Below are 17,837 nucleotides of genomic sequence, written 5' to 3' on the forward strand. Positions count from 1 at the left end.
AAGATCGACGACGGACCACTGAAGAAATTGTGGAGCTGTTGGGAGTGACTTTGAGCTCAGCGGCCAGATTCGTGGCAGTCGGGTGACTGGTTTTTCCATCATGACAAAGCCCCTGCTCACACAGCCCTGTCTGTACGACAATTCTTGACCAAAAATGGTATGACCCCTGTTCCTCACCCTCCATACTCACCCGACCTTGCCCCGTGCGACTTTCTTTTGTTTCCTGGAATGAAAAGAGACATGAAAGGAAAAAACGACGGAGGCGCTGTTAAGCATCTCAAAAGATGAATTTAGACAATGTTTTGAAAAATTGAATAAAAGACCAGACAAGTGTATTAGTGTAAGTGGAGAGTACTTTGAAGGGGATTGAAGGTTTGTGCTTAAAATTTGAATAAATAAGTTAAAAAAATTAAGTTCGGTTTCTTTTGGGTACCCCCTCGTAATTTCTTTCTTTCCATTTCTACTCAATGACCTTGGACTACCATCTCCAGAACCCGACCCAATTCTGACAATAACTAACTGCTCCCTTGGAACCTCTCATTATATAGACTTGGGCTGGACACCACGGAAAATACCGTCTTCTATTGTCCCATATTGTTTGAGGCATGTTTACTGATCCGTTTTCGTTGCCCGCGTTGGCTTCCGCAGGAATGTGTTTACCGAAAGTTTGCCTATCAGTGAAGGTCTATTCTGACTTCACCACTCCGACTTTCGGGCGTCATGTCACAACATAAATATGTGTCTGATAATTTCCAAACCATAATCGTCTCGTATGACATAAATTACAACATCTGCCTTTAAGCTTTGCTTTAAAACATTCCTTTAAAAATGTTCAGGAAAATCAGGATGAACTGTAATTGAAAGGGACACAGTTACTTCCAGTTAATGTGAAGACATGAATGGACTGAGTGGAAATTTAACAATTTCTAGTCAGTGCTGATGGTACATATATTTATGTAGATGGCGGAATAATTAAAGCTTATACATCCTTCGTAAAAGCGGGAAAATTGGTATATTTTGGAATGAAAGTAACATCGATATTCCCCTCAGAAAAAAAATTAAGAGCAAATTAAATTTAAGATAGTATTTTTGTTAGTATTCAGTGCAGAATCTTTTGCTTTCCCACTTTATGGAAAAATAAAGCTTAATGACTAGCCTGTCATAACTGTCCTGTAAAAATAAATATTCTGTACTATATGATGTTTTTGTTGTGTTCATCCTCAGATATATGCCATCCATACAAAAGGCCGCTTTTGATTCACAGAACACTGCACTCAAAACTTCATTACCGGACCAGAGGAAAGATGACGTCACTGCGTTGTATCTCATACATAATGTAAATTATAGAGGCCTGTATTCTAAGTTACAAATCCCACTATATGTCACGTAACTACACCTTGTGATGTAAGCCTGCTGATAAATAGATGCAAATAAACCACATCACCTTCTCCCAGATTCTGAGCGAATCAGTCCTCTTGCCATGATGAGCTCAAGGGTTGTACTGAAAATACATGTAACCGTTTCTGTCTCTGCTACAGCAGTTACAAACCTCTGACGTAGTACTAATTGATAATTTATCCTGATCTTAAGTGCATGTAATCAAAGTTGTCCTTATGCTTTATACACGTACTTAGACCCTATGCTATGAGGACTTATGGGGTATGGAGGTACAGCACCACTTTTCTTGGCCTCGGCTCAGGGTGGAGCTGAGTTGTATGCTCCAAGCCTCTGCCACTTTAACCCTCGAAACAAGCCATGGGTACCCATTGGATAGGAGGCTGAGTGAGCCCCGTAGTGTGTCTGGACGCTGTGGAGAGGAGAAAAGCCTGGCACTGCCGGGAATCGAAATCAGGTCGTCCAGCCTGTAGTCAGACAATAAATTACTGTATAACCATTCTGAATACACCACCTTACATAAAAAACAATTATTTTAAATTTGTTTTAAAGGGTGTAAAAAGTGGTCAGTTGTTTTGAGAAAACGTTAACAATATGTTTTGAAATAAAATGTTCAACAAAAATTACTTTACATGGAACTTCATTATTTTTCGGTCTAGCTGGTATTGGTACAGTATTGAAAATAATGGGACATGAATGGCCTTAATCTGTAGCTTAATTAGGACGTACAAGAGGTGAACAGAAAATTTTAGAGGGAAGTCTCTTAGCGAACGTCTAGTTCGAAGGCCGGGGAGTCCGGAGGATTACGTTACGATGGTCTCCATGGCAATAACTTGTGAGGATGGGAGGTGGAGGGGTGTGGCTTAGGATTCTGTCCAGTGTCCGGTCCAGTTCCTCTTACCACAGAGTTAGTTACAATTTTTTGTATTTACTTCAGGGTCTAAGAGCAACGCATGCAAGAAACCAACTTCAAACAGTTTAACCGCACACGCGTATCTAGATGGAGTACACTGACCTGGATCGGAGACTATCTAGAAGTGCGCTGTAGATCTGGTAGTCTAGTTGGCGGCTACGTCCTTCTTGATAACGCCTCCGCGAATGGAATATCTCAGGGTTTATTGGGCTAGTTGATAAGAGGTGTTATCATTGAATGTTNTCAGGAGGCAGGATGTCCTCTTTCTTACTGAACCTTTACCTTCTATGAATAATATTAACTACCGATGCATGTCAATAGTGTGTTGGCCGGGACTCGATCCTAGGGTTGGAAGCCCTTGGACGGCCATAACAGGTAGCAATTATAGCTCTGCTTCATGGTGGTTTCTGAAGATGGAGGCGTCATATTCCTCTGAAACGTCGGTTGACTTTCAGTGGACTACGTGGAGTGCTGCCCCAGAAGATATGATTAAGTCTTAGGTTATGGCGCACAAAACCTGGATCCTCTTGAATGCATAAAATCTTTTATATGTCTTCGTACCCACAACTGTCAATGTGCGGTGTAACACTGATACCATATGGTCTTTTGTTCTAAATATATCAGTTGCTCTACTGCACCCTCCATGGACAAACGTACGCGTCATATCGGTACAAACTAAACGGAAGTGTTTGTTTTTTATTCTGATTCTGAAGCACAGTTTGCATCGCACTACTCACGTGACTTACACACGATTTCTCTGAAAATAGTAATGGCATTATTGAAGCAAATGAGGTGAAGACAAGGCTGTACTGCATCATTTCACTGGTCTTGATCCTGGACTGATTCGTGTTGTTGCACCTGACATCAGTGGAGATCCATCTTCATTTGACTTTTTCAGGCTAATATTTGCTGAAGAGCTATTCAGCCTTATTCTGACAGAGAGGAACCGCTAATCTCAGATGCACACTCAAAAAGCAGAGAACCGAACACTGCAAACAGATATTACTGTTGTTGAGATATATCGTTTCATATTCCTAATAATTTTGATGGGCTATGACGATGGTGATACCATTAAAGAATACTGGTCAACTAACGAGTTTTACTACACTCCGTTTTATTCTAATGTCATGAAACGTGACAGGATTCTACAGATAATGAGATATCTTTTTACTTTAGTTTATCCGTTCCTCTTATACCTTACGGTGTTGAGGTTGTTTTTTCTCATTTCGATTATTTTACAGACGGTAGGACTCCATGGACGAGTAATCAGCTCGTCGCAAGGCCGCTACCTAAACACACGACAACACAAACACAGAATAAACACATACACATACCAAACATACATTCCTTGTGCGGGATTCGAATCCACGATCCCGCCTTCTGAGCGAGCGAAGATAGTTCATGCTTTAGACCGCTCGGGTACCGCGACCGGTGAGATATCTTTATTTCGAAAATAATAGACATCCGACCAACAGAAGGAGTCCAGATTATGACAGGCTGTGGAAAATCAGAAGTGATGTCAATTATTTAAATAAATATACCACATTGTATAACCCAACAGAACATTTGGCAGTTGATGAAGTAATCGTGAATTTCAAAGGAACGGTGGAGTTCATCAGTACATCCCAAAAAAGTGAAAATGATTTGTAATTCAAGTTGTACCCATAAGCTTTGTCACAGCAAGGTCTATCTAAACATATGACATGGTTGCTTGTCTTGGTAAACAACGTGCGATTTCTGCTGAAAATATCATCCCCCAGCTCCTCAACTGTTTCCTGATTTATACAGCATAAAATCAAACGGCTGCGGTACCGTTTGACACAACAGAAAGAGCACGCCAGCAAACTATGAGCCAAAGAGGCTACGCGGAAGAAAGGTGCTCCAGCCCCGCCACGTCATTATGTGGACGATTAGGGAAATGTGTCAAAACCACTACGGCTTGAAAGTTACAACACCATCATGAATTTTGTTGGCATGAGCGATATGTTGACCGACAATTACAGTATTTCCCGTAAGACCTGGAAATGGGCGCACTGTTCTTCCATCTAGTCGACCTCACAGTCCTCAACGCCTTTCGAATTCACTCTCACGTTCGGGTACACTCAGCCATAAACTGTTTCGTGAACGACTTGTAAGTGGTTTGATTCACGCTGCAGAACGTATAAACTCAACTCCTTCAACATCAGGGTCGTAGCCACCCGTCATCACAAGCAGTTCGTGTTTCTGGACCTGACTTCAAACATTCACGCAACTGGCCCTCCAAGATTAGCTCTGGAAGATTTCTGTGTGCTAGTAAAGGAAAAGTTTTAAAATAGTTTTATTATTGTGAAGGCTGTAATTGTGACAATCCAAACCTGTTACAGTTCTCTGTGGACGATATGATCCTCTTTAACCATTACGGAATGGTGACTGGTTTATTTGCGGTACAGATTTATTAGCGAGTTATGTCTTGTTTTTCGTATTTGGACAGAAAACAACTGCCTTGTTTTTGTTTACATGTAATTTGGATGACCGGAAGGGGACATGGTCACCACGGTAGGCAAGTCTGTAGTTCTCCGAAGATGAGAATATTTTGTTGACATGTGTAGCTGTCATAAAGTGTCTTCGGAAGGATGAAGCTGGACATTAAACTAAAGAAAATAACCGGTCACACATGTGGGGTTCCGAGTTCTGTATCTTTGGAAACGTTTCATTCTTACGTGTCGTTATGCAATTGGTTTGTGCCGATTCCACGATGAATTTGGCTAGTTAAGAGCAGCCAATAAGAAAATATTCTTGTCTGGTAGAGAGGCCGTCGATTCAAATTCTTCTTGGGGGATGAAGCGATGCTCCCGTAGGATACCAATCTTCAAAAACTTGGCGTTTTGAATTTATTCGAGTCAGACACCATTGGGCTGCGCCCCTCTGTTTATCTAAATCCATCAGTCCTTCACTTTGAATCGTTAAAAATTTATAATATTAAAGGGCCATATTATTTTGTGCTTGCAAAGGAAGTTGTATATCGCTTCTGAATAAATAAACAGTTTGTGGACAGTGGAAGTTCTGCTGTTGATTTGTAGCAGTGGACAGACTTCAAGTGTTCCCGGTTGCCTCAGTTATTGCCGTAACACGATCCTGATAGGAGTCCAGTGGCCTACCGAAGCCGGCACATAAATACAAAGAAAGAAAGAAAGAAAGGAAGAAAGAAAGAAAGAAAGGGGGACGCCCGGGTGTTGTAGGTATCTGTGTGTACTGATGTTACAGACTGCATCACACAATGTTGCCTTACTCAAAAGGTCTTCCGAAGTATCTGCTGTGTTTTCTCTGGCGCATTGCACTTGCAGCGGTGAACTCGTAAAGTCAGATAACCCAGTAAATATGACTAATCACATTGCTACACGCCATAGCTCAAGCGGTTAGTCGCTGGCTTCCCACCACGGCGGCCCGGGTTCTGTCCCGGGGTCTGGTCAAGTGGGATTTGTGGTGGACAAAGTGGCGTTGGGGCAGGGTTTCTCCGAGTACTTCGGTTTCCACTGCCAATCTTCATTCCACCAATTGCTCCACAATCACCCTCACCTATCATCTGGGGCTGGTACAATAGGCGAGAAGTGGCCGCAGTACAAGGGACTTAGTCCCACCCCGCTAGAAATAAAGAAAAACACATTGCTATGAAACTGATGATGCTATTTGGCGCGTGATATAAACAGAGTGTATGTTCTCAGAAAAAGACAGGACTAATGAATTATCAGCTGCGGGAATGAATCATTGGTATAGGAAGGGAAATTACGGCTTTGCAAGTTCGACATCATGAGAGAAGTTGGATTCCCTCTGAGAGCTAATATATTTACTAAAGCTTTCGTAATAGAACAGCTTTTGCTCGGACTGCTTTGTGAAAACTGCATGAAGGATATTAGCAGATTTATGCAGTTGACTGCAGCATTTATAAAACTTTCCATTGGTTTCTGCTTCAATGCAAAATCTTACAAAGTAATAAAAAGACAGGTTTTTTTATAATAACCGGCACAGTCACAGAAATTGCAGGATATTAATCCTTCCTGGCTACTTGCCGGACATTTAAGTCAATGTCTCTCCAACGCGATTACATACGTATTAATGTCGGCTTCAAAGCGTCTGCAAAAATAATTCTCTTTCGTAATATAATACCATAAAGAACTAGAATACCAGTGTAGGAATTACAACTTAGAGTTGATGATGCCACAGGGAATTGCCTGTTCCATGGCATCTTGAGCATCAAACTGAGGCTGGCGACTGCAGAACGAACAGAGTAGGTACCATATACACAAACCAATCTTAAGCTGTGAGAATATTATGAAGCAATGAGTAATTCTTTGGCGAAAATTTACGGTACGAATATACGTAATTTTGAATACAAGTGGCAAAGGGCAGATTAATGTTCATAAATTAAGGAGGTTGATTATTATCAGGCTATGCCAGTCCACGGTCGACAGGAGTAATACATATGTTGCTTAAGCTGGAAAGAATTAAATAAATAGTTTGCTGCTGCCGACAGTATCAAGTTTAAAAAGACACGTGGAGGTGTAAATTGCATCTCCCTTAAGTTTAGATAGAGACATATTACGTTTTCATACAAACCGGAAGTGTTAGAATATGCAACCATAACAACACGAAACTTGTATGCATGCAGCTTATTTTACAAAAAGCGACAATAATGAGCAATAATTCCTGGTTTAGTTTCAAAGGAAAAGTAATGGTTTCCAACGAGTAAGTTAAGACCGCCAAGAGTGGGGATTTCAACCCATACACATTCATCCAAGATTCTAAGTCGTACAGGGCGTTTACAGGACTGAACCGTAGAGGACATGGCAATGTGTACTCCACTGCCACGTGTCTAATGAATAGACGCCCTGTCAGAACAGAAAACTGTAGCAATTCTGAAAATAAATTTTGATCATAACACAGCTCTTTTAGAAGAGCAGACATGTTCATAAATCTTGCGTTACTTGTTCTAAGACCTCTGATCCCTCTGACGTTTTGATGACAAATGTCGAAACAGTTTCCAAGTTGGGTGCGGGACATGGATGCACCACCTGTGTTGGTGTCACGCGTGTTAACCAAGTTCAGGAGGACCCTTCCCCTGGCCTCTCTCAGTGTTTACAGATTCGCCAGGTGGGTCCGGGGGGGGGGTTGGAGGACGAAAGCTTCCTGCACGTGGCGAGGGAGGCCGAGACGTAGCTGGTGTTTCAAGAGAATAAATCTGGTCAGGATTTAATTGCTCGTAATAAGGGGCGATTAAACAGCCGTTACGCCAGAATCCAATATTATTAATAAGATGCATATCATCTCCTCCAACAGAAATATGAAATTAAGCATAGTTTTTAATCTGGTGCAAGTAAAGGAAGAAATCTGCAATTGAACGTTTATACATTTCTCAGCATCAGATGATGTTACTGTGGGGGAAATTCGAAAGCAAGAAGAGACTGTTGGGAGCATGTCACTCCCATCATGCAAATCCTCGCTTCCTTTGTGCTGTTGGCAGTAGCAACGGGCTTACCCGCTGCTCTTTAACTACCGCTACAAATTCGCCATCAGTCACAGTGGGCAACTCATGTAGACAGTTCCTAGCCGGAGCTGTGGCCGCTGTGGCACCAGGGTAACCACCCACTGTACACACATCCCTATATGATTTTGCAGTAGCGTTGTTTGCTGCGGCAGATGAAGCAACCTCACGCATTCATGGCACATGGGAGGGTGCCTGTTGTAGGACGCGTAACTGCCATTGCAACTGAACCGCTTACTGTCTCCACGTTGCAGATGTCATTTACGCGAACCTCTTCCGGCTGTACGTGAAAGAAATGTTATTCCCGATACACGAAGTAATGTGTAATAATAATAATAATAATAATAATAATAATAATAATAATAATATGCCTATTATATAACTGGCCTGGATAGCGTAGTCGGTATACCGACTGTCTATGGGCTGGACGACCTGGGGGTCGGAGTTCGAGTCCCGGTAGGGTCGAGAATATTCAGAATTGTGTCAACCGACGATCCTCTGAAACGTCGTTTCACACAAGATCTACGTGGCACCACAACTCAGAAGTCGACACTATTCATAGTCACCACTGTGAAAACCTCAAATCCTACTCAGTAGGATATTGTTTAAAAATGTTTAATCAAAACTGCCTAACGTAAGTAGCTTGAAAAGTTTTGGAAAGACAGCTACAATTGTACAGCGATATTTAATTTAATTATTAACAATCTACAATGCCGACTCTAGTATAGGTATCATGTCAATGCAGCTTGGCTGTCCTTAGCGTAACCATCACTAAGCCATCTGTTGGGGGGCATGGGACTTCCGATCAAGCTTTAGTTTAATAATAATAATAATAATAATAATAATAATAATAATAATAAGGGAAAAGTTGCCCCTGTGTTCAACTAACTAATCACTACGCCATTAAGGTATATGGGAGAGTGGATCTATAGATCCATATTTTCTTGACCTCGGCACTAGTTGGAGATGAGTGGTCAGCTTCATGCCCCTGCCGTTTTACCTCCGGGGAAGGGCACCTTATACCCTTTGGCTGGGAGGTTGGGTGGGCCACAGAGCCGGTCTGGGCGCTGTGGAGAAGAGAAAATTCTTGACCTTACCGGGACTCGAATTCCGATTCCTCGTCTGTCCAGCCCGTAGCCAATCGTTATACCGCCTACGCTATCCCGGCTCCAGTATAATAATAATAAAGTAAAGCTATCCCTGTGACAGGCCGTGAAGGCCCATAGGGCTGTGAGACGTTGAGGGTCCCACATTATCTAGAAAATGGGCTCAAATATGGCGTTAAGGTTGTCAGCCTTACGCGCCGGCCACCCTTTACTCCCAGGATAATTATTTAATTAATTCCCGGTACTCATTTCTGTTAGAGGCTGAGTCGGCTCCAGGCCCATAGTGCAGCTGGAAGGATTAGGTCAATTGAAAAAAAATCCAATGACCTCATTGGGACTTGAACCCAGGACCTTCCGGCTTGTAGCATAGTGCCTCAATCAACGACGCTACCGCGTGACCCAATATAATAATAATAATAATAATAATAATAATAATAATAATAATAATAAAAACAATAATAATATAATAATTCAGCTCTTTAATTTTACATGCTAACCCTAGAGCTACAGGAGTCATTTACAGAATTTACATAATCAAATGAAAAGTGGAGGGAACAGAGAGAGTAAAAGTAAAAGTAGTAGGCCGCGCCATAGCTCAAGCGGTTAGTCGCTGGCTTCCCACCTCGGCGGCGGTCCCGGGTCTGGTCAAGTGGGATTTGTGGTGGACAAAGTGGCGCTGGGGGCGAGTTTTCTCCGTGTACTTCGGTTTCTCCTGTCGATCTTCATTCCACCAAATTCTCCATCATCATAATCACCTGGGGCAGGCTACAATAGGCCAATCAGTGGCCGCCGTGCCGAGTGGACCTAGTTGGACTCCACCCCTACTAAGAGAATTAAAAAAAAAAAAGTAAAAGTAAAGTAGAGATATCCTTGTAACAGGCCGTGGAGGCCCACAGGGTTGTGGGATGTTGAGGTTCCAACATTTTCTAGACAGTCGGCTCATAGATGTCGGTAAGTTTGTCAGCCCTACTCGTCGGCCGCCCTTTACCCCCAAGAATATTCCAAGAATATTCCTGGTACTCATTTCTGTTAGAGACTGAGTCGACCCCAGGGCCATAGTGCAGCTGGAAGAATCAGGTAAATTAAAAAAATCCAATTACCTCCTCGGGACTTGAACCCGCGACCTTCCGGCTTGAAGCATAGTGCCTCAACCAACTACGCTACCACGTGATTCTAACTCTAGAGCTACATGGGCATTTACAGGATTAACATAATCAAATGAAAAGTGGAGGAAAGAGCAGGGAGTTGCAGGACAAATAGCACAAGTAAGATACTGTACTGCTTAGTAGATGAAGGAGAAACAAATTATAAATCACTCCGTCCAATGTGACCTGTAAGTTTNAGGAAAAACAGTTTATAACAAAATTGAACATAACAATGATTGTACTACTTGTTACCCAAATTACCCAGAAAACTGATGTAGAAGGAATGGCTGTCAGATATGTTGATTAGTAGATTCTAAAAGATTCTCACGATGGTGAATAACACCCGTAATTACGGGTTTTTTTATTCTTGTCCAACGTATGGTATTCTAAAAACTAGAGGACACAACGTTTCGGAAACCTCATCTGTTTCTGGATTTCTTAACGTCGTGTTCTCTAGATTTTTATAATACCGGACAATGGACGTAAAAAAAAAGCAAACCAGTAATTCCGAGATATATTGACATTATTAAAGATTTCTTTCGCCAAAAGGCGCAGAAGACAAAAACGTCATTCTTTACCTGAAAATGAAGCAGAAAATATGTGAAGTTATTCATATTTCTAAGTGGAACTCTGATAGAGACCAGCAGAAAGGCACATTATATTTTGCATACATATTTATGTATGAATTATGATTATGGCGCAGTCCGTTGTAAGTTACCGTAGAAAAAGTTCTTTGGACACATTTTAGTTTGTTTAAATCAGTTCATCGAAAGAAAATTCCAGACAACATAAGAACTCCATTATAACTACGCTGATGCAAAACGTCAATAAAATTTTATGAAGGAGAGGAGAAAGTATTGGTTCGTGTTAGCCTGACGATAATGATGGTGATGATGGTGATAATGATGATGATGATGATGATGATGATGGTGATAATGATGATGATGAACGACAGACCCATCCTCGTCTTTTGGAGGACTAGACATAATACAACTGGGATGTTAATATGAAACTGGAATGCTGTCATTGTGGTTTTGTGATTTGTACGATGTATGCCTGTAGAAGAAACCCCATGTTTCGGAAGAACATGCAGCCTCCATCTTCATAATTCATTTCATCTGAAAGGAGGAGAATGCTTGTACTTCCGAAACGCTTTTATTCATCTAAGAAACTGAACTGCGTCACAACACAAGACGAAAATCCGAAAATTTACTTCCATGAAATTAAAGGAACGGTCTATGTTATGTAAATAGGTCGTTAGGGTGTGCGCTGCTTCGTCTGACTCAGATCAGAGTCCGTTTCCAGATTCTTATGAACAAAGTAATAAATATTTTATTACATAAAAGCAGATTATTTATTAAGTAACTGAGCAACTTTCAGGTTCTCAAGATTTGCTCTCTCCTGTTGAGTTAATTAAAAATACACAGCTCAGCTTTCCGGTTCTTTAGTATAGGAAGTGAGAGCTAATGCCGTAATTATCTGGTGTGTTCTTGTTAATATTGAAGCTTCTTTATTTTATTGTTAATTTCCTCTTAGGTTGGTTGGGTGAAGGCAGACACAAAAGCGATCCAGGCGATACATGATCACGTCATCACCCACAATCCACGTGTTTCCGTGTCACACAGTGATTACTCCACGTGGAATCTACATGTCAAAAATGTTCAAGAAGAAGACCGAGGGATGTACATGTGCCAAATCAACACAGACCCTATGAAAAGCCAGGTAAGGTAATGCAGTTTCATCACATATGTTCTCATTTCCGTGGTCATTTTATGCATCATAGTGTGTCACTATAGTAGTCAAAGTGGCTACTTCTGTATTATATGACAGATGACCATGGAGACATCAGTAAGAGTTACCTCACTTCGCATTTATACATAGTACCCTCGTAAGAATCATCATCATTAATACTGAGGCATGTCCGCTGAAAGAAGAAATAATTTAACACGAAGAGACGTCCTCTACTAGGTTATGGTAAAATAAAAAGCGACGCACCTCTCTAATACGTCATGCCACGCCACGCCACGCCATGCCACGCAACTCAAACAATAGAAATACCGCTGGAAATGGTGTTCTCTGTGGTCCGCGCCGATGGTTACGTAATGCAACAATAGAGAAAATGTGGAAAGCGGTGTTTTCTGTCGGGTCCGTCCAGAGGCTATATCAATATGACAAACCGGCCAGGCCAGTTAGTTATCCTGTGTGGAGGTGGGCTCGAAGACCTCCACCGTAGCCTTGATAGTAGTAGGAGGCGACAAGAATGGAACCCAGTGCCTGGAGGAACAACTGGGTCACACTATTCCTGGGTCATACTATTAATACGGGGACCTGACCCTCCAGGGTGGGGGAGTCTAAAATCTGAAGCATAAAATATGGTCATGAGTTTCGCGAGTTTCAAACCCGGAATGACTGCGCTGGCGAGGACGAGCAGCAATTGTGAACGACAGACCCATCCTCGTCAGAGAGAACGTTACATAAGGAATAAAATCGCAAGTTTTCAGTTCAAAATATTATGGCCGTGTGTTTTAAGGGGCTTGGCTCCAGGACGAAGTGATTAGCGGTAAACCACCGGCCGTAAAGTAACTCTGACTCTGACTGTGAGGCCAGTCAATTAAGAATTGACAGCTGAAGTTAGAATCTGGCAGTTGTAACTCAGTTCATTTCAGTTCGGCTCGGGAGCTGGAAGCTGGAGGAGGTACAAGCTGAAGCCAGCTGTCAGAATATGAGGTTCACTTGAGATGGTCGCCACCCTGCGCGGACGTGATGTCGGAAGCAATGGATCGCCCGCCGTTGGAAGCCGCCACCAAGCAACGTGACAGAGGGCATTATTCTGTATGTGATAATGATCCGTGAAATGTAGTCCCGATCTGTAAAAGTGTCCAATAAATCCAGTTATCAATCCAAAACTCATCTATCGTCACCCGAACTAGAACTAATAATATTATTATATTTAGAAAAGTATGAAGTTGGCAGAGATTATAATGAAGAAAAGTTGTACAATATTTTGTCAGAGAACCCGAAGAATTGTCTACGCTCTGAGACCTGCGAATACATAGAGGATAATATCAAAACTGACCTTCAATAAACAGATTACCAAGGTTTGAATTAAATTAGAAGTCTGGATATACACATCAAGTTTTATTCCTTCCAATTAATTATTTTTAAAACTATGTGACGTATGGAAAGGCATAATATATGTTTCATTCTCCTGTACATCTTTTCTTCGAAACACCATTTGCTCCAAACAACGCACGTATATCTAAACGTGAGTTGTGTATTTTTATCTTGCATGTTTTAACGAGGATTTGAGTGTGTCTACAAAGTTTAGTAAACCTTCACAGTATCCAATTTCATTGAGATCCTTCTGACTTTTCACGAATTGCCGTATCTTGGACGGGTAGACAATTGAGACGTTCCAAAGTTAATGGGCACATTTTTTACATATTTTCTGGCGAACACATGGAAGAGGAATATTTGTTGATTACATCGTCACTTATCTCATGGGTTTATTCTAGTTTAAATTTCACAGCAAGTATATATTAAATTATTATATGTGTATTTTTGTAGTTTACTTAACAATGCTGTCAGTAACTCATGCTATGTAATGTCAAATTGGGTGACAGTGAATAATTTATTTGAAATTATTTGAAAGGTAACTGTCAGGGCCTAATTTAAGGTACTCTGTCATCTTTTTCCTGGGAAAACTGCGGAAAGCTACGAGAAACCTCAGTAAGATAGCTGATGTCTTTCGAGATTCGAACCGTCCACGTCCCGAATACAAGACAGAAACATTAAGGCTTTAGCCACCTTGCTAGGTGTCTGTGAAATTACATGCAGTCGATAGAATTATGCTATCAAAGTTAGGCACTTTTAAGTTAATCATTCAACGTTCGATATATGTTTTGAAATCTACTTAATTTATCAATATAGGTTGAAGTGTTCAAAATAGACGCTGTTTCTTAATGCAGCCCAAGTTTCCGGAAAACAAGGAAAAGTTTCGAAGAGCATGGTCATCTGTGATGCAGTGCTGTGCAGGTGGAATAGACTCCGAAGTTTCGGAGGAAAATACCGTCTCTAGCAGAAGCTGACGGAAAAGTAGGCCCCTGTCTTGCGACCTGCTTCTGATGATTTCTTGCTCGGCTTATTTCTCGACCCAGACTAAGAAGGCGATATGATGTTCCAAAGACAGTCCATACTCTTCATAATCACCGCGGTGATAACCTCAAATCCAAAGACAAGGTTTGGTTTGCAAGGATGACACATATCTACTGGGAGTGGATTATTCTAGAGCCTGGCGTGTTGGTGCTGATTAGGAGTTAGCGGACAAGAATATTATGAGGATATTATTAGACGGAAAATATTTATTTTAAACCTTTTATTTACATACATGGTAGGAGAAGAGGTGGGCGGGGGCATGTAGCACGAATGGAGGAGAAGAGGAATGCATGTAGTATATTGGTGGGAAAGCCAGAAGGTAGGAGACTACTGGGAAGACCAAGGCGTAAGTGGGTGGACAATATTAAAATGGATCTTACAGAGATAGAGTGGGATGGCATTGATTGGATTGATCTGGCTCGGGATAGGGACCAGTGGAGGGGTCTTGTGAACACNGTCTTGTGAATACGGTAAAAAAACCTTCGTGTTTCATAAAATGCTGGGAAATTCTTGAGTAGTTGCAGATTTGGCTTCTGCTTAAGAAGGGCTCAGCTACATAAGTAAGTAAGTAAGTAAGTAAGTAGGAGAAGAGGAGAAAGAACACAGAGAGTGGGTGTAATTGACTGGAGTGAAAAGTGATAGTAGTATATAGATAGACATACGAGTGTATATAGTAGCTCACGCATGATAAAAGTTAATGCCAAATTTAGCGGATAGAGGGTGTCGCGTGGTCAGCGCAACGAATCCCCATGGCTGCTAATTTCGGTTTTCTAGACCAGAGCCGCTATTTCCTTGAAACAGCTCATCAATTATCCACACGAGGCTGAGTGGATCCCATTCCGGGACCACTACTTCTCAGAAAATCTGGTAGAGCCGGGAATCGATCCCGGACCTCTGACCACTAGACCACAGAGGCGGTCGTCGAAGAATAAACAAAACAAATTAAACAATGTCTCACGTAATTATCCAATCAGTCTTAGCGCCCACGAAATAAATCCAGAAAACTTAAAAAAATTTCGCGCTAGATCCTATGTGTAATTAAGAACTAAAGTATAAACTTACAGAATCTCATCATATTATGAATGGAAAGCTTCTTCATGCATCAGGTTCTGAAATCTAGATGCTGTCGAGTTGGATGTCTCTATGAAAGGTATCTGGGTCACAATTCATTCACACCTGTCTTTCAATCTCACAGTGATTCAATTGTTCATTTCTGAATATTAAACACTTCAAGTCACCGTAAACAACGTGCGTCAAGGCGTTGCATTACAGCGATAGCAAAATGTTTATTTACTGTCGTCACCTCTAGGTACCCTGTGAGGCGGGAAATTTCACATCACCTCCTTTCACACAGAACCAACCCCCATGTAGTGTGACTGCTAAATATTTACAGATAAATTATAATCTTCCTACACCAACACTCCATTGCTCCCCAGGGCTGCAGCGAAAATCTAAGCAATTTCCTCAACGCCAAGCAAAGCAAGAACCCGCTCTTTTACCATGATGTTAACAAATGTGCCTTGTACTCAACCTGGCTCCTTCCAAAGGCTCGTTAGATGAAATATCTATGTAAAGCACCTTTAACATTGTATTATGTTTCTACCTATTCTGCATGAAGGGAATCGTTCCAGCAAAGCCTCTAGTTATCATTACAAACTGCCATTGGCTCAAAGTGCATCACAACTCCTTCCAAGCCCCAGTAGTTAGTCACAGTCAAGCAGTCCCTTGTGAGACTTACTGAAGCCTTCACATGGGGACAGGTATTGCATTACAGCGGGTAACACAGCTTCGCTAAACGGAAAGTTTTATAATTTAGACAATACAGATGAGTGTAATCAGTTGCGTGGGTTGGAAACAGTATATTTTAAAGAATAACTAAGGTAAAACATCATTGATAAATAATATCCAAATTGTATTAAAATTGGAAATACAATTATTTACACCCTGCTTTTGCGGGGGAACTACCGTCATCGACTGTCATAATGGCATAAGCATCTGTTGACAGAATCTTCGGTGCAGTTATATTAGAAATGCTCTATAATCGTACAGGTACAGAAACCATTTGACTTTTAACACCAATATGTAACTGGATTACTGAGAGAGATACGTATTGTTGTCACATATCACAGCGATCACAAGATACAACGTTGAGTTAGTTCCATTGAATTTCCATAGTCGTAATCTTCTTCCCTAAGAGAAATCGTAATATTTCTCCATCACTTTCTAGATCTTCAAATGGTCACATTCTAGAATATTTCGCAGTATAATTATGCATGTCTTACATGTTACCCTTGTAGTAGCCAAATGATTATTTTAAGGTAGATTTCACAATTGTAGCAATGCTAGATAAGCTCTATAAGCCACAAAGTTCCGGGTAATATTCGTTGCTTACTTAATCCCTCTTAGGAAGAAACATTTTCTTGAGCGCCTGACCGCTTGTATACCCATCAAGTATTCAAGAAGAGTCTCTACATTGAATTACTTATTTAGGTACCTTCGTACTTTTCCCTGTATCGCCGTGTAGGTTGGTTCTCTTTCTCAGGAGTAGACCACAGATTGAAGTGCCTGAGAGCACTGTGCTTCAAGGGAAGATGTGACCTTAAGAGGGAGGAGCCAAGTATTCATATAGTTACGAGCTTCATAACGTTTACTCTTTAGCTGATATATCCACATTAATTACATAAGAAGAGATGAGATTGGAACTGCATATAACATGCATAAATGTCATGATAAATTCGTATAATAGTTTAGTCTGAATGTGAGAAACGTAGATTGAGAAGTGATTCTAAAAGTCGATCTTACAAAAATATTAATTTTTTATTTAGACTGAATTGAATAGACTCAGGCCAATTTCCAATGAAAGGCGTTTTAAACAGTATTGAAATTCATAGTTTGTAAGAGCAGCTTTATAGGGGAAGAACCTTTTTCATGGAATAGATGTTATGTTTTATTGGTTGACTTTATTGGCGGATGGTTAGTTTGGTCTGCTGTGCTTTGTTTTGGAGTGCCTTGATTAGGTGAATTTAGAAGTAATATATAGGGCTCTAAAATGCTCTTCATTTTTATAAATAGCTTTTTTTCTTAAGTATGACTAATCTTGCTTGCATTCTGGCGACAGCACATCCTAATAGTAGTCCTATATATTTATATAAAGTTATGAACAACTGTTTATAAATCATCCGCTTTGTGTTCAGCGGCTTAATGACGTCATAGACACGTACTTGAATATTCAGGAGATCGAAACAAAGTTGGTGCTCCATTCTGGAAGCAAACTCACTTGTAAACTGTCTCATGATTACATTCATAGGCGCCAGAAGTCTAAGAAAAGACAAATTTGTTTAAAAACGCCATTTTTTCACGTTGAGGAAGCGTTTATTCAACTTCAGTCTCTGTGTAACGAGTTTGTTCCTCTGTAGCTTATATAATGTAGTGCCTTTTAAATAATTATCGCAAAGTGGGACTACTTTGCCTTGTTGCATATAGAAGCAATAAAATATAAAAATCTAACTAGCGTAAATGTTACTGACACAAAGTATAATATATTAGTTACAAAGAGAAACTCGAATTAAATTAATAGTTTGCCGAAAGAAGGAAAAAAGAAAGTT

At 40.8% G+C, this 17,837-nt stretch overlaps 1 protein-coding gene across 3 annotated transcripts in view; it reads left to right on the forward strand.

Moving 5' to 3' along the window:
• LOC111870759 (lachesin) overlaps nucleotides 1-17,837 on the forward strand; it is a 490,504-nt gene that overhangs the window by 375,121 nt on the left and 97,546 nt on the right. For all 3 annotated transcript variants that reach the window (XM_023863276.2, XM_023863277.2, XM_033753995.1), the window contains one exon: nucleotides 11,614-11,799. In XM_023863276.2, the coding sequence (XP_023719044.1) occupies nucleotides 11,614-11,799 (186 nt within the window). The remainder of the gene's footprint in view (nucleotides 1-11,613; nucleotides 11,800-17,837) is intronic.

Source organism: Cryptotermes secundus, unplaced genomic scaffold, assembly GCF_002891405.2.
Source record: "Cryptotermes secundus unplaced genomic scaffold, Csec_1.0 scaffold263, whole genome shotgun sequence".
NCBI lineage: Eukaryota > Metazoa > Arthropoda > Insecta > Blattodea > Kalotermitidae > Cryptotermes > Cryptotermes secundus.